This window comes from Pezoporus flaviventris, unplaced genomic scaffold (genome assembly GCF_033815535.1).
Source record: "Pezoporus flaviventris isolate CSIRO_AGI_PZ_B2104156 unplaced genomic scaffold, CSIRO_AGI_Pfla_v1 ptg000009l, whole genome shotgun sequence".
Classification (NCBI taxonomy): domain Eukaryota; kingdom Metazoa; phylum Chordata; class Aves; order Psittaciformes; family Psittacidae; genus Pezoporus; species Pezoporus flaviventris.
The window spans coordinates 3,412,535-3,433,032 of record NW_026892557.1 but is presented as its reverse complement, the minus strand read 5'-3'; the positions used below and the strand labels follow the sequence as shown (position 1 = coordinate 3,433,032).

The 20,498-nt window shown below is 47.8% G+C and overlaps 3 protein-coding genes across 3 annotated transcripts; 1 reads left to right on the top strand and 2 right to left on the bottom strand.

Annotated features, from left to right (window-relative positions):
• Positions 1–2,034: 2,034 nt before the first annotated feature.
• CPTP (ceramide-1-phosphate transfer protein) lies at positions 2,035–2,828 on the bottom strand. The gene is made up of 2 exons (XM_061450243.1): positions 2,674–2,828; positions 2,035–2,586 (listed from the first exon to the last, which is right to left on the bottom strand). The coding sequence occupies exons 1-2, from the start codon at positions 2,790–2,792 to the stop codon at positions 2,064–2,066; spliced, it is 642 nt and encodes a 213-aa protein (XP_061306227.1). The 5' UTR covers positions 2,793–2,828; the 3' UTR covers positions 2,035–2,063.
• Positions 2,829–3,112: 284 nt separating this feature from the next.
• INTS11 (integrator complex subunit 11) lies at positions 3,113–15,450 on the top strand. The gene is made up of 17 exons (XM_061450242.1): positions 3,113–3,155; positions 4,342–4,439; positions 6,180–6,253; positions 6,443–6,671; positions 6,790–6,888; positions 6,976–7,010; positions 7,532–7,670; positions 8,246–8,310; positions 8,921–9,110; positions 9,425–9,508; positions 10,919–11,008; positions 11,610–11,772; positions 12,666–12,773; positions 13,408–13,469; positions 13,721–13,863; positions 14,535–14,664; positions 15,264–15,450. Exons 1-17 carry the CDS (start codon positions 3,128–3,130, stop codon positions 15,327–15,329), a joined length of 1,803 nt encoding a protein of 600 aa, XP_061306226.1. The 5' UTR covers positions 3,113–3,127; the 3' UTR covers positions 15,330–15,450.
• Positions 15,451–17,628: 2,178 nt separating this feature from the next.
• On the bottom strand, positions 17,629–18,972 carry LOC133267726 (lysophosphatidic acid receptor 6-like). The gene has a single exon (XM_061450241.1). The coding sequence runs from the start codon at positions 18,835–18,837 to the stop codon at positions 17,767–17,769; it is 1,071 nt and encodes a 356-aa protein (XP_061306225.1). The 5' UTR covers positions 18,838–18,972; the 3' UTR covers positions 17,629–17,766.
• Positions 18,973–20,498: the final 1,526 nt, after the last annotated feature.

Here is a 20,498-nt window from a genome sequence, read left to right as displayed (position 1 = left end):
TCTGTAGGGGAAGGTTTTACTCGTCTGGATTTGGCCCCATTCATGAAAGCTCCAGACTGAATTGCCCAAAGCCCAGTGCAGGACCCTCAGTTCTACTCAGTGGTGACTAAAGTGGGGCTGTTACAAAGGTTTCTGTTTGGAGACAGGGCAGGGCACCAGGGAAACAGAATGAGCACGAGGCAGTGCCTTGTGTAAATGAGCTGAGGGAAAGCTGCTTTACTTGGAAGCATCCTTTGCCCAGAATGACTGGATGTAAACTACTGAGTTCTTTCCTCTGCTGAGCAAGTTTGATTCGGTAATGGCAGAAACCATCCTGAACATGAATGTTTGTTTCTCTCGTAAGAGGAACAGTTGGGAGGAAAAGCAGTTTTCCCATGTGGCCATAACTCCCATTTCTGCACTAAACCTAAAGAGAGCAGAACCATTCTTTCACTTGACAGACATTAGCTGACATAACTTAAGGCATTTAGTACATGACACAGGTGAAATACCACCTGCATCTCTATCAGACAGCATGGGAGGCCCAGCGTTTTGTAGTCTGTACCGTGGAACTGCTCCATTTGAATACATGGATTTATCCTATGGAGCTATTTAATCATTTTAAGGTGGTCTTAGCAGAAAGGGAATGGTATTTGTGTGTTCACAGCAGAGCAACTGAACCTCCTGGTAGGACGTACAAGGAACTTCCATTTCCTATGCTCAGGCAAAGGACAGCATTGGCAGATGTGAGCAGTCAGAACAGGAGCTCAGTGCACAGCATCTGGCTTCACCTGGGTTACTCCTGACAGATTCACATCTGGGTTACTCCTGACGGACTCACATCTGGCCACCCAATGAAACAGACTCTGCTAGTGAAGGACAAGGCCTGAATGGGGAACACCAAGTCTTGCTCCATCCAACACCCTGAACCCAGCAAGCGCTCCTAGAAAGGACACTGCAGACGCACGGTGTGATTCCCACAATTTAATGTCCAGTCAGTTTAATCTCCATGAGGTAACCGCGATTTCCTGAATCCCTTGGTGTTCCAGCAGGCCACAATGGCACTACTGAGATACAATCAACTCCTGTGAGATTCCCCCTCCTCCCCCAGATATTCCTCACATCCTGGAGTGCTTTTCCAGCATTTAGAAAGCTGAAGCAAACGATTTCACATACTTGGCGGTGTGTATATGCACACACACTGGCGACTACATACAGTGATTTGCAATAGGAGCCTCCCAGAGCAGTGATTTCCAGTTCAGATTTGCCCCCAACCAAGCAAGAGAAGTTGGTTTGTGAGTGTTTGACACATTCATTAAGCAGAATTAATGAGAGCACATTTAGGAGCGTGGCCGGATGGGCAGGATTGAGCAGTACCTGCTAAAGCTGTTCTACATCGCAAGGTGCATAAAGCAGAGATGAATGGGCAGGGGAAGCTACAGGGAAGGAAGATCCTGCTGAATGGCTCCGTGCACCAAGAGGAACGGTCTCTCAGAGCACCACCACACAGCACCCCTTCCTCCTTCAGTTCTAGGGCACACAGGATGAGCAGCAGTAAGCAAATGAGTCTTTGACCACATGGAAAAGCGCTTCCTTTCAGCCATGCATCGCTCAGGGCTCTGTTTCCAAGGCTAAAACAAAAGAGGGGCAACCCCCCCGCCCTGATCAGTTAAGGAACAGGTTGTAAACAAGGTGAGCTCAGGGGGAGCGGATGTGCTCAGCCACCGCTCCTGGAGCTGCGCTGCCACGCAAGGGCACAGAAGCTGCTGCAGTTGCAGAGTTTGGCTTAAAGAAGCAGCAAACCCAGCCCTGCTGGGAGAGCTGGACCCAGAGCATCTTTAAGGTCAGTTCCTCCCCAGGCTGTTCTATCCCATGAGCACGCTGTGTTTCTCTTCCTGCAGAGCCAACACAGACACACACATATATAAAACCAGGAGGTGTGCGTCCTCTTACAAAGTGAGGCATCCCGAATAGCTTCACCAGCTCCACACTGGGAAAGGAAAGGGAACGCGACCCCGACCCCGCCTGCCCGTGCCAGCATCGCGTCCACCCTCCTCCCGCGGGGACGCGGCTCCCGAGCAGCCCTAGGGCAGGTCGAGCAGCCGGTGCTCCGCGAACAGCTCCTGGGTGATGCTGTAGACGTCGCTGATGTGGGGCAAGGCCTCCCCCAGCACGGCCACGGCCTCCTCGGCCGAGCCCACGTTCATGGTCTCCAGGAAGGCGTTGCGCGGCGGCAGCGCGCAGAAGGCCACGGTGGCGGCCTTGCGGATGACCCAGGGGTGGAAGGCGGCCAGGGAGGCGTTGTACGAGTCCGTGCAGATCGCGGACGGCCGCGAGTCCTCCCCGCCCGTCCTCAGCCCCTCCAGGAAGAGCTGCAGCCAGCGCAGGGCGCGGTGCAGCCGCAGCACCGTGCGGCAGCCGGAGTCGGGCCGGCCCGACCGCTTGTGCAGGTCCACCAGGCCGTCGGCCAGCTCGTACTGCACCATGGACTGCAGGGACACGTACCGCTCCCGCCGCTCGCCGCAGCAGTACCCCTCCATCAGCTGCACCTTGGCCTCCGCGTCCTTGGAGATGAAGGAGAAGACGGCGCCCAGGCTGTGCAGGAACCTGCAGCGGACACAGCGCACCCCCGTTACGGGCGGCGGCGGCAGCAGCGGGGCCGGGGTCGCAGCAGCCGCCGCCGCCGGCACTCACCGGATGAGCCCCCGCCAGCCGCGCAGGTAGGGCCCGAGCAGCACCTCCCGCCGCTCCGTCACGCAGGCCTCGAAGGCGCCCAGCACCTCCCGCAGGCTGAACGCGGCCGGCGCCGCCATGGCCCCATCACCTCGGGGCGGAGCCCGCGCCGCGCCTGCGCTCAGGGGAGACGGACCCCGAGCCGCCGGGACGGGTGAGGGAAGGGAAGGGAAGGACCGGGTCGGGCCGGGCCCTCCGGGGGACGGTGGAGCCGAGCGGGGCGGGAGCCGAGGGGCTGGCAGTGGCCTGTGCGTGGCTGGCGCTCAGCTGCGTCCTCTCTCCCCCTCCAGGAAGCAGCCGGGAGCCTGCGGCCTGGCGCTGAGGGGCCGTTGAGATGGCGGCGGTGAAGTCGCCTGCTTGTGGCCGTTTCTGAGGTGATTTGCGCCGCCCAGCCCGGGATGTGAATCCTGTTCAGATGCCTGAGATAAAAGTGACTCCTCTGGGTAAGTGCTGAGGCAGGGACGCTGGGGCTGGCCGTGCACAGCACCGTGTGTAATGTGCGGGTGTGCGGTGTGCCCGCCCGAGCCTTGGCAGTGCCTCGTTGCCCTCCTCCTGGCTCCCAAGCAAGTAAGACTCAAACAGCCCGGTGGCTCTGTTCTAGTTACCGGGTTCAGGGAGAGAGTTGGGGCTGTTCAGCCTGGAGAAGAGAAGAGAAGGCTGCGTGGAGAGCTCAGAGCAGCTTCCAGTATCTGAAGGGGGGCTATAGGGATGCTGGGGAGGGACTCTTCATTAGGGACTGTAGTGACAGGACAAGGGGTAACGGGTTCAAACTGAAACAGGGGAAGTTTAGATTGGATCTAAGGAGGAAATTCTTTCCTGTGAGGGTGCTGAGGCACTGGAATGGGTTGCCCAGGGAGGTTGTGAATGCTCCATCCCTGGCAGTGTTCAAGACCAGGTTGGACAAGGCCTTGAGTGACATGGTTTAGTGTGAGGTGTCCTTGCCCATGGCAGGGGGTTGGAACTGGATGATCTTAAGGTCCTTTCCAACCCGAACTATTCTATGATTAATACACACTAGGAAAGGAGTCAATGTGTTGTACAGAACAGGTAATTCAGTCACTGAACAGTGCTGAAGATCCACAGGAAGCACATTGCTCTCTTCCCCCCCCACCTTTTTTCCTTTATGGGTTGCATGGAATCTGTTGGGATGCATTCATGTACTGAGAGGGCAGAGGATGTGCTGCTGTATCCTCACAGGCAGCTTTCCAGCTTGGTATGGGCATAACTGGAGCTTGATGAAGGTCTCTGGTGCTTGCGGTGGGAAGCAGAGTCCCTGGGGAGGTGCAGAGCCCTGGGAGCCTCGAGTTCCATCCTAAACGCTGCTCTTGAAGTGGTGCAGCTGTGAGCGGTGGGCAGAGAGCAGCCACGTCCTGCATTGAACTGCTCCGGGCTGGATCCCTGTCTGCATTTACTGCAGGTTTGGAACTGGGCGGTCTCTTGTGAGTCCATGGGATAAATGGGACAAACCAGTTCACATTTGCTGCCCTCTGGCAGATCCGCTGCTTGGAAGAAGGGATGGAGCCTTTTCCTGCGCTGGGAAAGGGCCACGAGGTTTTCATGGGCCTTTAGTGCTGCTTTCCTGAAGTGACTGCAGCTACAGCAGAGGTTTCTTACTTGTGTCTGGTCCAGGAGCTGGGCAGGATGTGGGCCGCAGCTGCATCCTCGTGTCTATTGCCGGGAAGAACGTCATGCTGGACTGCGGGATGCACATGGGCTACAACGATGATGTGAGTACTGAGAAGCCTGGATTAGGTGGAGAGCTGCTCTCCAGGTGCATGTGCCTGCCCGTTCCCAGCTCTTGGGTCAGTGTTCTGCTGTTATTCCCTTTTACTTGAGCACTGCCTGGCTCATCCGGTGTGACACAGGGGTGACAAGAGCAGGGTGGGTGTCCCTGGGCTGTTACCAGCCACTGCTGGAGCTGAGTTATGGCAGAGAATGAACTGTTGCCCCTTCAGAACCTTCTGTGCAAGAGGTGCATCCCCTCGTGTATTCCTGGGCTGTGAAGTGCCACCATCCAGCCACCCTTTCCCTGGGCTGTGGATGCTGCGTTCCAGGTGGCTTGGGTCTTTCTGTATTTCACAATGGGCAGGCATCTTCTATGCTTGAAAGCATTACTGCTGTCAGTAGTTAGACTGCTCTTAACATGATGCTTGGTTATGGGCAGTGAATTACTTGTGGGATCTGCACCACCATCTCTGATGCTTTAGAGAGAGCTAGGAAATAACTCCTGATATTCGGTCAGCTGGTATTGCCTGGAATAACGGCAAAACTATTGTGTAAGGTGAGATAGAGTTAAAGCAACTGTGCCACTATAGGCAAGGTTTGGAGGCTTCCTGCCGTAGTGCCCATGGGTGAGCTGAAGCATTGGTCACCTCTGTTACCTGGAACATAAACCTGGCTGTGATTGTTTGTTTGCAAGGTCTCTCCTCTGGTCGCCCCTGTCCTGTTCTTTGACTCTCTCTGCACATAAATGCTCCATAGAGCACGTTCCCAGTGTTTCGGGTCATTCACACGGTTGTCGTGTTGGGGTACACATGGTTGTCATGTTGGGGTACACACAGTCATTGTGTTGGGGTGCACACGGTTGTCGTGTTGGGGTACACACAGTCATTGTGTTGGGGTACACACGGTTGTCATGTTGGGGTACACACAGTCATTGTGTTGGGGTACACACGGTTGTCATGTTGGGGTACACACAGTTATCGTGTTGGGGTACACACGGTTGTCGTGTTGGGGTACACACGGTTGTGTTGGGGTACACGGTTATCATGTTGGGGTACACACGGTTGTCGTGTTGGGGTACACACAGTCATTGTGTTGGGGTGTACACGGTTGTCGTGTTGGGGTACACACGGTTGTCGTGTTGGGGTACACACGGTTGTCATGTTGGGGTACACGGTTATCATGTTGGGGTACACACGGTTGTCGTGTTGGGGTACACACAGTCATTGTGTTGGGGTGTACACGGTTGTCGTGTTGGGGTACACACAGTCATTGTGTTGGGGTACACACGGTTGTCGTGTTGGGGTACACACGGTTGTCATGTTGGGGTACACGGTTATCATGTTGGGGTACACACGGTTGTCGTGTTGGGGTACACACGGTTGTCGTGTTGGGGTACACATAAGTCGTGTTGGGTTACACACAGTCATTGTGTTGGGGTACACACAGCCATTGTGTTGGGGTACACACAGTCATGTTGGGTTACACATGGTTGTTGTGTTGGGTTATGCATAGTCATTGGGTTGGGTTACACACAGTCGTGTTGGGGTACACACGGTTGTTGTGTTGGGTTACACCCAGTCATGTTGGGTTACACCCAGTCATGTTACACGTGGTGGTTGTGTTGGGTTAGTAACGTGGTAGTAGCTGGGTTTGTATTATAATGGATATAATACATTATTATAATGGATATAATACATTATAATGTATTATAATGGATAACCTGTTTTTTCATGTCTCTGCAGAGGCGCTTTCCTGACTTCTCCTACATCACCCAGAATGGGAGGCTGACGGACTTCCTAGACTGCGTGATCATCAGGTGAGACAGCTGCCTCCCTTCCCTGTCAGAGCTCACATGGGAAATGGGAAAGCTTTGGGCACTGTCCCTAGCAACCCAAGCGTGTTGTGAGCTGATCACTGACTTTTGGCCATTTAAAAACCTGGCGATCCAAGAGCCAGGCAGGCTGGGTGCCTGTGCATCCCCCTTATCCTCTGTGTCTTTTTGCAGCCACTTCCACCTGGACCACTGTGGAGCTTTACCCTATTTCAGTGAGATGGTGGGTTACGATGGGCCCATTTACATGACGCATCCTACCAAGGCTATCTGCCCCATCCTGCTGGAGGACTACAGGAAAATTACTGTAGACAAGAAAGGGGAAACCAACTTCTTCACTTCCCAAATGATTAAAGACTGCATGAAAAAAGTGGTTGCTGTGCATCTGCACCAGACAGTGCAGGTGAGGGATGGCTTCTGCACCCTCGCGAGTCGTACCAGCTGGGTGGTTGGGGAAGGCAGGGAAGGTTTGGGTTTCTCCAAGGTGTTTGCACTAACACAGTGTTTGCCTCCTGGTGCAGGTGGATGAGGAGCTGGAGATCAAGGCCTACTACGCAGGCCACGTGCTGGGAGCAGCCATGTTCCAGATCAAGGTTGGGTGCGAGTCAGTCGTGTACACTGTGAGTATGTACAGCTAAATACAGAGCCCTTCTAATGCCCTGTGTCACTACTTAGAGAATATTAATGGATTTCTCCTCTTCCATTAGGGTGATTATAACATGACACCAGACAGACATTTAGGGTAAGTAGGAAGCTGAGTTGCTGAATTGTGGGTATTGCTGTGTTCTGTTCATACCAGGGGCTTTCAGCACTGGTTCTTTGTTAGGAGACTGGAACATTTAGTGAACGGATTGCATTGAGTCTTCCACAAGGACCTTAATGTAAACTTCTTCTGTATCATCATCATAATACATTTTTAAGGCTGCATAATAATTGGACTTCTGTGTTTAAAACACTTCTGGTCATGATGTCTTCTAAATGTGTTTAGTTTTTAGAGTGCCAATCACAAACTTTGATGTTCATTTAATTTTACTGCTATATATGGGAGATTTATATTATTAGTGATATTTAGAGTATTATTTCAATGCATTTAAAGCAAGTAATAGCCTGGAGAAGACTGGCTTTGCAAGTCTGTTCTGTGACTGGGCAGGCTGATGCACATCTGCGTACCTGTTCTCGTCTGCAGATGAGCCTGCGCCGTTCTCCGTGGCTCAGAAATGCCAGATACCAGCTCTTCATTTGCTTGAATTGCTCTTGTTCTAGTGCTGCCTGGATCGATAAGTGTCGCCCAGATTTACTTATCACTGAATCCACCTATGCCACAACCATCAGAGACTCCAAACGCTGCAGAGAAAGAGACTTCCTGAAGAAAGTTCATGAGACTGTGGAAAGAGGAGGAAAGGTACCGAGGGTTGATAACCTAAGTGGGGCGGGTTTTCCTTTGTGAAGCTCTTGTTGCCTACTGATTAACTTGGGCACCTACATGAGACCACCACCTGAAACAAGGCATTTCTGTAATCCTCCATCTGTATTTTAAAATAGAGACTATTGAACACTTAAACTACACCGAGAGGAAACCAGACTGAGTTCGTGAGGCAGGAAGGGAAATGCAGTGCTTAGTCTGCAGATATAAAGGCAAAACTAGTCTGCATCTGAACCCTGAACCATCCTCTTGGTCCTGTAAATGAAGGAACTAAGACTGACTGTTCAGTTACTGCTTTTAAACTTGATCAGGAATGCCCTCCAGTGTAGCCAGGTCTGTTCAGTATCCTGCTGCATGGTGTTCAGCACTGTTTTGTTACCATAAGCCCCTCCAAGTGCAGGGAAGATACACACTTAGCACCTAGTAAATGATGCTTCAGCACCTCAGTTGTGGAAAGGACAGAGAGTGTCAGACAGTGAGAGGGACTTGTTCAGGACTGATAACCATTTACACACAGTCTGGCTTTCACAGATTAAATCATCCCTCAATTGCAGGTTCTCATCCCTGTTTTTGCCCTTGGACGTGCCCAGGAACTTTGCATTTTGTTGGAAACCTTCTGGTGAGTGCGGTCTCTTTGCATTTCCCACCTCCTTTTTGTCCTCTTCATGTCTGTTTAGGACGTAAGATGGCTCTGCAGGTCAGCCCACGCTGGAGATTGATTATGGAATTACTTCTTTCCATTTACTTCCCAGCGTTCCTGACTCTAAGCAGCAAGTTAACCATTTCCTTCTCCCTGGTCATTCTCTACTACTCCCCAAACACTCTGGATCAGTTTACTGTCCTTTAAACCATGGATTGCATCTTTGCTGCACTGTAAAACTGGTTTTAAGGGAGCAGAAGGAGGGATGAATATGAAACTTATAACATGTAATTATAAGCATTATCATTTGGTATTAAAAGCCCTAGCAGAATGATTAATATTTGTAATGGAAAGAAGGTGGCTGTAGTGGGTGGAAGGAAAATTAGACTTAAGCTACTTTATAGTAAGTGAATGCACAGGGATGTGGCAGTGTTATAACTTGCATGCAGTTGTTTTATCATGTAGCTCATTGAGAGTAGGGTATGTGCAGAAAGCCTATGGAGACCTTATATGTTTATGGACTTCCAGCATTGGACCGTTGGGATGCTAATTAGTCCCTCACTGATATCTGGAACTCTTCTTCCTACAGGGAAAGGATGAACTTGAAGGCTCCAATTTACTTCTCCACGGGCCTGACGGAGAAGGCCAATCACTACTACAAGCTCTTCATCACCTGGACCAACCAGAAGATTCGGAAAACCTTTGTGCAGAGGAACATGTTTGAATTCAAACACATCAAAGCCTTTGATCGGGCCTTTGCGGACAACCCAGGGCCTATGGTAGGTGGGCATGATCCTTTACAACACAGGATTTATTACTGGCTTTATTTCTGACACGTGTCTTAGGCAGCAGCTGAAAGAGGAATCTGTTGAGCATGAACAGGACCAAGATAAAACCATCTGAAGGTGTTAGCACACTGTGGATGCTCACAGAATCTCCTAAAAAGCAGCTGAATTGATGTGACAGGTGTAGTTAATGTGCTGCAATGGGTATCACTGGATAGTCTCCACAGTTTCAGGGTATTTCTATATTATAAATAATGGGGGAACCCCCCGTTTCCTGTGGTGATTCTTGAGGTATCTTTGAATTGCAGGTGGTGTTTGCAACCCCTGGCATGCTCCATGCAGGACAGTCCCTTCAGATCTTCAGGAAGTGGGCTGGGAATGAAAAGAATATGGTGAGAAATCCTGTTTCCTTCTGTGATGTTTTATATTAATGTGATAACATTATATGCATTCTGTTATCATATTATATAGAGAATCATAGAATACATTGGAAAGGACTTGAGATCATCTAGTTCCAACCACCTTGCCATGGTATATCAAGATATCTAGGTCATATTATATATATATTACATGGTATGTTATATTGTATCATATTAGATATTATCAGAATACAACAGAATGTAATAGACTATAACAGAAGATAATAGAGTATATCAGAATATGATGGAATGTAACATAATGGGATGTAACAAACTAGATGCTAGAATATGAGAGAATGCAATAGAATGTAACAGAATATAACAGAGTATGGTAGAATGTAACAGAATCTGATAAAATGTAACAGAATATAATGTTATATAATATATACATACACATAATATATAATAGCTTTTCATAATGCAACAGAATATTATAGGATCTGACAGAATATAACCGAATGTAACAGAATCTGATAGAATCTAGCAAAATATAATTGAATGTTACAGAATCTGATAGAATCCAACAGAATATCATTAGAATATAACAATGTAACAGAATATGCTAGAATGTTACAGAATATGATAGACTCTAATAGGATATAAACAGATTATAATAATTACGATAGAGTGTAACAATGTCATAGAATATGATAGAGTATAATAGCTTGTAAGAGAATATAATGTTAATGTTTAAGAATATAACAATCTGATAGAATATAATAGAATGTAATAGAATGTTACAGAATGATAGAATCTAATAGAATGTAACAAAATATAACAGAATATATTTTTTACCATACATTATATATGATGATATAATATGAAATGAATTTATTGATATGATACGCTAGACTAGAATATGATATAATGAGATTATAGAATGTAACAATCTAATAGAATATGATATATAATGTGGTATATTATACTATATCATATTCTATTATATCCTATCATATTATATATCCTAGTCTTGTATTTTGTTATATTCTAAATATATATCCTATCATATGCTATTATATTCTGTTACATTCTATCACATAATCTCATTATATTATAACCTATTGTAGATCATAATATAAAATGGCATATTGTAACCTATCATAATTTAATGTTATAATAGGATATGATGGGTATATATAATGATATATATATTAAACCATATGTATTATCATATGAGTGGTTGTGATAAGAACAAATGTTGCAGGAAAGCTTTTCCTCTTTACATGATGTGAGTCCTGTAGAGAACCAGCCGGGGGCAGAGGATGGTCCCATCTGAGATAGGAAGGACACAAACTTACATCCACAAATGCATAATGCTGATGTGGTTATGATAACAACACAGTCCATGTGTAGAGTCTGGAGTGTTTCTGCTCTCCTCCTCAGGTGATCATGCCTGGCTACTGCGTGCAGGGAACCGTAGGCCACAAGATCCTGAGCGGGCAGCGCAAGCTGGAGATGGAAGGAAGACAAATAGTAGGTTTGATTTTCAAAGAGGATCATTTGGGGGAAGTAAGTTCTTCAGAACTGGAGGTGGTAGTTAAACACCATGTACATGTATTGGGAATATGCCACATACAGCACTGAAAACACCCAAGGGACATTTTCTTTGGTATTGGACTGGGGGGGTTCCCTTTTGCATTTTTGCATTGCCAACAGCTTGTCTTTTTCTGCCATAAGCTTTTGTCAGGGCATATTTATACCAATTAATAATTAGGCCCCATTAAGTCAGGTAAAAAGTATACATTTTTAGGTGGCATTAAACTGATACCAGCTGTCCTTCAGTATTCATTTGTTTTGGCAAACGTGCTCCAAGTCTTGTGCTCTGAAACTGGGTACTTTGAGCCTTTAAGTCATTAAGAGCTTTTCTGTGCAGCATCATATTCAGCATCTGCTGCCAAGCAGCTCTGACTCCAACCTCACTTCATTGGGAAATGAGGTTCATTCCCAGTCCATTGGGAAACTCAGTTGTGTTTCCTTCTTTAAACTAAATTCAGTAGGAGTTGGGGTCTGTGTGTGTGTGTGTTACACTCACTGTTCCAGATGCACAAAGTCAGTGCTTTCTGCTCCTCCCCAGCTGGAAGTGAAGATGCAGGTGGAGTACATGTCCTTCAGTGCGCATGCAGATGCCAAGGGGATCATGCAGCTGATTCGCCAGGCTGAGCCTCGGAATGTTCTCCTGGTCCACGGGGAAGCAAAGAAAATGGAGTTTCTGAAGCAGAAAATAGAACAGGAATTTCGTACGTATGGTGCTGGTACTGAAGAGGGAGTGGTGGCAGGAAGCAGGCAGGAACGTTCACATGTTTTATGGAATCCCAGCCTGGTTTGTGTTGGAAGGGACCTTAAAGCTCATCCAGTTCCAACCCCTGCCACGGGCAGGGACACCTTCCCCTAGAGCAGCTTGCTCCAAGCCCCTGTGTCCAACTTGGCTTTAAATTTAATCCACTGGACCTCAGCACAGGATTAGGCATAATGTAATTTATAGGACCAGTCACCCTCAGGAAACTAGTATCCATAACATATCTTATTTAACAGGTTAAGCCCATGTAATTCTAATGCCCATTTGGACTTGAAGTGTAAGTTGCTCTGTGATGTTTGTATCATTATAGCTTATCATTATTGTATCATTATATATATCTTATCATTATTATCATTATTCACTTAGTGAATTTGTATTAGAATCATAGAAGCTCATAATCCTATTACAAGCCAAGGCAGGCAGGGTACATCTGAAACTGTAACTTTGGCAACTTTAGTTAAGGGGAATGAGCTCCAGGAAAAGCAATAATTCCTTGGAAACAACTGCCTTGGAAGGAGTGAGTAGGGAAAGCCTAGAGTTCACGTTGGATGATTACTTACTGCCTGCAGGTTTCTTTGCAGTAGTCTGTCAGCATCGGAGGGCAGGCAGTTCTGGTGCAGTCTGTTCTGCCCAGGCCAGCTGGGCTCACAGGGGGTTTGGTGGCTCTGGTAAAGGTGCCTGAGCAGCAGTTGTGCTTTTCAGCCCCTTTCAGAGAGCTGCAACATTCTTCTGCCATAAATCTCGGCTCCATCTGCTCAGGGCTGAAGCGCTGGTCCGGGTTTGGAACGGCTGCAGCAGCCGCTGTCCTTCTGACCCTGGTTCTTTACATTGCAGATGTCAGCTGCTACATGCCTGCCAATGGAGAGACCACAACAATATTCACCAATCCCAGCATTCCCGTGGACATATCCCTGGGACTCCTGAAGAGAGAAACGGCCATAGGTGACACACTTTCAACCAAGAAGTTCATCTGTTGGGCCCTGCCACCGTATTGTACTTGTATTAGGTGGCAATAGCTGCATATTGGGAACACCTATGAGGACATACAACAGAGCTTCCTGTACAAGAAGAGGGTTTATCAGCATTTAGAGGTTGGGAGGGCTTCCTGTGACACGCAGCAGCTACTGTGCTGTGAATGTGTGATCAGTAGTGTTTAACACACACTGCCTTGTTTGCTGCTCATTGCCCACTGCTAAGAAACAAAACCCATGCAAGTTTTTACTTGCTAGGTCTGAACTGCTTTGATAAACCTTTTTATAAGGTTTATAAAATTGGATAAATTTTGTAAAGTTAAGGAAATATATTTAAGAAAAATCTGAAACCTCTCAGATCAGGAGGTGAGGTGGGAAGAGGCTGCAGGTCTGTATCGCTGAGCATGGCTTCTCCCGTGTCTGAAGTTCTGATGATGGTTTAATAAGCACCACGCACTTTAACAGGAGAACAGAGATGTAAAATACTAGTCTCTGAACCTCAGCAAGACTCAGAAATCCAAACTGTTAAGTCCTATAGCAGGTGTCTGTCTGAAAAGTAAGTACTTCATCATTAACCATGGTCTCTTTCTTTGGCCTTGGTTTAGGTCTCCTACCAGATGTCAAGAAGCCAAAGCTCATGCACGGCACATTAATGATGAAGGATAACGTAAGTAAAAAGATTCTTATATTAATTTTGGGAACTAAAGAATTGATATGGCATTTTAGGTGGACATCCTGCCACCACCTTACCTTTACCTTCACTGCCTGTCATAGGCTCGTGCCTCGCTGTTACTGCTGCCCGAGGCATTTGAGAGGTTGAAAGGGAGCGATGGTACCTGCTGGGGTTCCCAGTGACGGACACGAGGAGGACCAGAGCTTCACAAACACCCTGTAATGGTTTGTGCTTTCCCTCTGCAGAGCTTCCGCCTGCTTTCCCCCGAGCAGGCTCTGAAGGAGCTGGGCCTGGCGGAACATCAGCTGCGCTTCACCTGCCGCGTCCACATCCAGGACCCGCGGAAGGAGCACGAGACGGTGCTGCGTGTGTACAACCACCTCAAAGGGTGAGGCCAGCCTCACCTCTCTGTGGTTCTCCCCGCTAGCCATGGACTTATACCACCTGTATTAAGAGTGATAAGCTCAAATGCTCCCTCCTTTCTGCCCCTGAGTTACAAGGAGAAAAGTCTCTGCAGCCCAAAAGACTCAACTGCTCTAGATTTGAGCCTGTGTAGATCCCATAACCAGAGCAGTGGATACACTGCAGTGGCAGAGGTTGGTCGTCACTTCCAGCTCCTGCTCTTTACCAGGCTATAGGCAGAACACCCCAAATCTTTGTTCCTGTTGCCTTGCTGCTCTCACTGCTGCTTCTACCTGAAGTCAGTACAGTTGTTTAGAGAGAGAGTGTCAAGTGCAGGGTCAAGACGCCTCTTACAGCTATTCAGTAGCTGCAGCACATGAACCTTAAACACTTCCTACAGGCAGCTGGTCAGTTTTGAGTAGTCCCTTGCTTGGATGAACAGGGTTCAGCCTGGAGCCATACACATCATGAGAGCCAGAAATAAGTTCTGTAGGAAATGCTACGTGATTAATATAAGCACCAAAATAAGTTATAAATCAGCCCCATTCTCCACTGTGAACACATTGGTGTTGGGGATTCAGAGGTACAGGGGAGACCACCCTTCAGCCTGCACACATGTCCCATCCAAACTAAATCCTCTATCTTCTCTCTTACCAGGGTCCTGAAAGATTACTCAGTGCAGCATCTCCCTGATGGGTCTATAACAGTGGAGTCCATTCTTATCCAAGCCACGGCACACTCCGAGGATCAAGGAACCAAAGTTCTGCTCGTGTCCTGGACCTACCAGGTTGGAATTCTTCAAGATGTACTTAACCAATTATTTAATTACATGTTAATTGCAATTATATCTGTGGTTTGAGGACATTACAGTACCCAGCTTCTAATCTGAACTACACCAGTACTGCCATAGCTTGGAGGTATTTGACATTGTATCTGTTAGGTGTGAACAACAAGCAGAAAGCAGGATAACACAAACCAGTGGTAACATCAGCTGTAGTCTGAACTTTCTTCCTTTCAAAAGTGTACTTCTCAGGCTATATTTTTAGATGCTTTTACAGCAAAGAGCTGCCTTCTTGAGGGCAAAAAAAGGAAAAGGTAAAAAAATCAATGGTTCTATATCCTTTTTCAAGACAAAAGGTCATTTTCCTCAAAAGGGGTACCTCAAGCCCAGACACCTGCTTTGCCAAAGGGAGTTTTGCATTGTTATTATGAAAGAACACCCAGAAATACATCTGTGCTGCCCAGACTGCTTCCATTTATGAACACTGCTAACATTAGAACTCCTTCAGTCTATTTCTAGGTACCAGAGTTGAATTTACTGCCCACAGGGCCAAGTCAAGCAGATGACTGCTTTCATCCCGTCTCTCTCTGCTCTGCTCTCTCTAGGACGAAGAACTGGGCAGCTATCTCACCTCCCTTCTGAAGAAAGGACTCCCCCAGAGCACAGCGTGAGCCCCCCCGAGGGCACCACTCTCAGGGGTGCTTCAGAGAGTCAGGTTTATTTTGGTTATTACCCTGTCAATGCTTTTTAATGGCTTTGTTTTAGTAAAGGAATTACAGTGTTTGTGCAGTGCCTGCCTACACCCTTCAGCAGCACCACGCTGGAGACCTGGGCCAGGGGTCACTGCAGCTTTAGAGTCGTGAGGACACCTTTAGTGCTGCTCACGCTGTAAGAGATGCTCTTTAAGCTCCTTTCCCTTAAACCCTCAGCAGTGAAACAAGGAGCTTTCAAAGCATCACAACTAACATGCACCCTATAATGGAGGCAAGAGAATAACCCCCTAACCCTGCTCTTTACCCAGCAGTGTAACATTTCCTTACCCATACTTCCCTCCATGGCAGCTGCCAGCCTGCAGGAAAGCTGCACTTCTGGATGGAGGCTAAGAATTAGTTTTTGCCTTTGTGCAGAACATAAAGACTGTGCTTAGGTGGAAGGAACAGTCCCTCCAGTGCTGGGAGGCTTCTCCATAGCCTATAAATGGGACAAAAATAGCAGTCTCTCATGAAAGGTAAAGGATTAGTTTGTTCTAATACTCCCACGGAGGCTTTCCTCGGCTCCATTTCCAAGTGCCAGGATTTGCACTTGTCTTTCCAACCCCATCAAGCACAGGAAGTCAGGAATCCTCAGCTTTTTAGAAGAGTTTGAGCAGGTTTGCTACTGATACTTAATAATTCCTCCAGGCTAAAAGCAGAGCACGGGAAGGGGGAGGTCAGTCACTGACCCATCATTAAACACAGACCCACTCTATGGGATTCAAACTGCAGGTAGCAATAACTCATAACTAATGCAAGTCAGGCCCATCCCAACAAATGCATCCACAAAAGCCATTTGTTACAAAGCTTTAGCTCTATTACAGTGATTTCACATCTGTTCTTGGTTTGCTTGCTGCATCCATCTTCTATTGCTGAAGTGGTTCAGTGATCAGCTTTAGCTGATCAATACAGCCTCCAAATGCAAGACCCTTGGCTTACCACCATCGTGCATGGATGGTTTCCCATCACCCAAGACCCCAACATACCCCTACACCCATGCTGCTTATTTTCCAACCCTCTTACCTCTGACCTGAAGCAGAGTAGCAGCTGCCATCAGAGAATGGGCAGAGCAACCATTGTGGAAAGAGAAGTTACAACATCATATAGACACATACAATCACTGATCTCCCCACACCATTCTGCCCCATGATCCCACTCCCTCCCTCCTTTAAGGTCCACAGCAGTTCCTGTTCCAATAACACAGCATAACCCACGAACCCCAACGCTTGTTGTGACATTCACAGGTCCAAGTGTCACCTTCAACCTGCAGTCTGCACATTTGGAAATGGAAACACGGATTCAGCCCATTGCCAGAGCTAGGCCCTCCTCCTGCCCTGGTCAGCAGGCCCTAGGCCACCTTCCCTTTGCAGTCCTCCGCTCAGCAGTCAGTACATACACACACTTCATAGAGTTGGGAGTGGCGTGGGAAGGAACAGAGCACACAGTCTGTATCTGTTACCAAATCAACATCATCTTCAGAATCTTGTTGGCTGTTAAGCAGTTTATCAGCCTGGCCAGTGGGTTCCTGGTGCTTCTGAAACCCCCACATGATACATTCTCTCCACAGTCTCACAGGGTGGAAAAAACGCAGCAGTTCTCAGAAGCTGTGTGGCTGTTAACAGAAGGGAGGAGATAGATAGGTTAGGTGTTGTGGTTTATAATCACAAACTGTGATGGCTGCACAGGACTGCACTGCAGCAGGAGCTGTGCTGGCATCGAGGCCTTCCCTTGACGACCATGTGGTCAGAGCAGCCTGTTCACTGCTGGTCTTGCACAGGGTTAACTGACCGGTAACTGCTTGGATCTGCCATCAGCTAAACCTGTGTTAACAGATGTCCAGCTTGAACCCACGGGTGCACAACCCTGGAAACCCTGTCCTCCTTGGGAAGGAGGGATGAGAAGCCCTTATTTGGCTGTGGAATGTAAGCAGAAAGCAGTCTGTGAACCCAGCTGGCTCTGGTGTGCCCCCCGGGAGGGAAGATCCCTCCAAAATGGGAAAAGCCAAGCAGGACAGCCCTGATCCACTCCAGCAGCAGGCTGGTTTCTTTCACATAAGCCTTTCCTGGGCTGCATGGCATTCCAGAAGAGCCTTGTGTTCTCCTACCAACCCAGTGTTAAATAAAAAGGAGACCAAAACATCAGTGTACATAAACACAGTGTGTGCTAGGCAGGACTGCAAAGAACACAGCTCCGGTTGGCTAATCCAAATACTAAGTTGTTAGGCACCTCCCTCCAGTGTGGCCTTGGATGTAACAGCCCTGTATGAAGAAAGGGTAGGGTTACAGGCTCGGTTTTGAAGGGACAGTTCGAAAGATGAACAGTGTACTTACTGCAAGCAGCTCAGTTGATTCCATCTCTATTTTCCATCTCCGTCTCTCTGATGAAGTTTATAAACATAGGAGAACTCCCCAAGTTTCTGGTCGCAGATGGTAAACACCACTTGAGGCCTGGATCTGAGCTTGAAGTTGAAGTGCCACTGCCTGCTGGAGGAGTTGAAGTAGTACAGGAGTGGGTTAAGGCAGCAGTTGAAGCTCACCAGGGCCAGGGTGACCTTCCGCATCTTGTAGATCAAGTTGGCAAATGCCTTGTTCTGGATGACCTGGGTTCTCATCAGGAAGTGGAGCAGGTGAGTGAGGTGATAGGGGAGAAAGCACAAAGTACAAATGACCAGGATGATGTAGATGGTGCTCAGGGCCTTCCTCTTGTGAATGCTGCTTTTGATGCGGGAGATCCTCTTGGCAATGAGAGGGTAGCTGATCAGAATGATGGAAAATGGGATCACAAACCCGAACACCAAGGCCAGGATGTTGTAAGTTGTCATGCGGGAAGTCCAGCTGCTGGTGGCAAAGTTCTCAAAACATACTACTGTGTTCCCCACACCCCTGCTGTGGAGGGGACCTCCGAGGATGAGTGGGACCATGATGCTCAGAGCGACCACCCAGAGCACTGCGACCACCACCACGTAATGGATGACCCTGATCTGGATGTACGTGAAGGGGTGCAACACCGCGATGTAGCGGTCCACGCAGATGCAGGTGAAAAAGGCGATGCTGAGGCAGATGTTGATGTAGTACAGAGTCCCCGTTATCCTACAGGCTACGTCCCCAAAGATCCAGTTGTTCCCATTCAGGTGGTAATGAATTTTGAAAGGCAACACACACACAAACAAGGTGTCCACCAGAACTAGATTAATCATGTACACATAGGAATGGGAAGTGTGCTTTGCCCTGCAGGACAGCAGGTACAGAGCCAACACATTCTCTATCAGACCCAGCACGAAGACGAAGCTGTAGATGACAGTAAACAAGGAATACTGGAAGTCTGCTTCCAAATGGAATTCTGCACTGGAATTGGCACCTGTCTCATTGGAGACTCCTTCAGTCCAGGAAATGCCTGCCATGATTTCTGCTGGGGGGACATCCAACATGGGGTATGAGTCTTAAACCACCCCTTACCTCAAGAGGTTCTTGTGTGTGATTTCATCTTGAGTGGGTAAGAGCTGAAGCCTCTCAACAGCTATGTGAAGCCTTGGTGATGTCTCTGCTCAGTGTGTTCAGGTGGGAGGTGGTGTTGCTGGAAGAGAGAAGAACTAATTTAAACCACAAGCATCTGAAGTTTGCACAGCAGCAACTCTGCTTTGACACTGGCATTAAAACCATCACAAGGTGGCAACACTGAAACACCAGAAGCAGCCACGCTGAACTGCTTTACCTTGTGCTGCATGTGTGGAACCTTCCTGCTAAGAATCAGTATTTAAAGCACAGAACAGAAACAGGTAGTTGGTGTAGGGTAAGGACTGGTTTGTGTGTCTGACATACAGGAAGGAGGCGCTGTATGAGCAGACTCCTCATCCAGGTCACTCGCATCATGCAAGCAATGCTGCTCCAGCAGAGCAGTTTCTCTCCATCAAATATAAAAGACATTTCAGTAACTGAGCCAAACACAGACACCTGAACAGATGTCACTAACAGAGACATTAAACCCAGCTCCAGTACGCACAATGTTGCTAAACTGAGCCATGGCCAGCACAAACCCACAAAGGGTGCTGGGTGCTTTCCAAAGGAAACTCTGAAATCACACTTCCTTCCAAGAGCTGTTTATCTGGTGAAGTCAAAAGCACCCAAAATATGTGGAAGATCAGAAAGGGAAAAGATGAGGTTTCACTTTATGTATGTGCTTACATAGGTCTTGCACCTCATAGCAAAGGGGTTGTGCACACACAGGAAAACGAACACAAAACCAGGCACAGGTCAGCTGTAACTTAAGCAGCACAGCGCTTGAAACAACCTTTATCCCTGGGTTTTGCCAGAGCAAGAGCCACTGAACATCCATCTTGTCTAGTGCCAGAGTAAAGCCTTGCAACTAGGGAAAGAGGTGGTCTGTGGAGCCATTAATGGGGCAGGACAGGCCCAGGGGATGGGTTGGCTGCTGCGCCCCACAAGTCAAGCACAAGTCATTTACAAGTCATTCTTCTACCCTGTCCCAAACAGTCACATACACACTGCAGGACCCCACCATGCACATCCATCTGTTTGAGAACACTTTTGCTCTCTGTAAGAGGCAATAGAAGCGACAGAGTCTATAATAAGCATGTATTTGCCAAGTACACAGCCACTTCCACCTCTTCTTGTAATGTACCCTTCACCCACCATGTTAAAATCTACTCTGATCAGTCCCAAATCCAGCCTTGCCTCCTCAGCGTGGTTCTGGTGGGGCTTGTCTGGATTTTTGGGGCAGGGAGGGCTGTTATTTCTTCCAGACAACCCAGAAAGCATCACTGAACTATTTCTGCACAAAGTTATTTGATTTACAAAACCACACAAAAGCCTACATCAAAGTTTCCACTGGATCCTGAGTGCATTAAATTATTAGACACGTTTGCATAGAAAACCCAAGCTTGAGTCTTTGAACTCTGCTCAAGTGTGAGGTTTTTCTGGGTTTAATTCTAAAGCATCACTGTCAAACAATCAGACACAGAGATCTGCCCCTGGACTGGATGTCCAGATTGCATCAACTGAATAGAATTAGTAATGCACCGACATAAAAAGGAGAAGAATGCTGGATTCCCCTCAATCACAAGTCACAAGT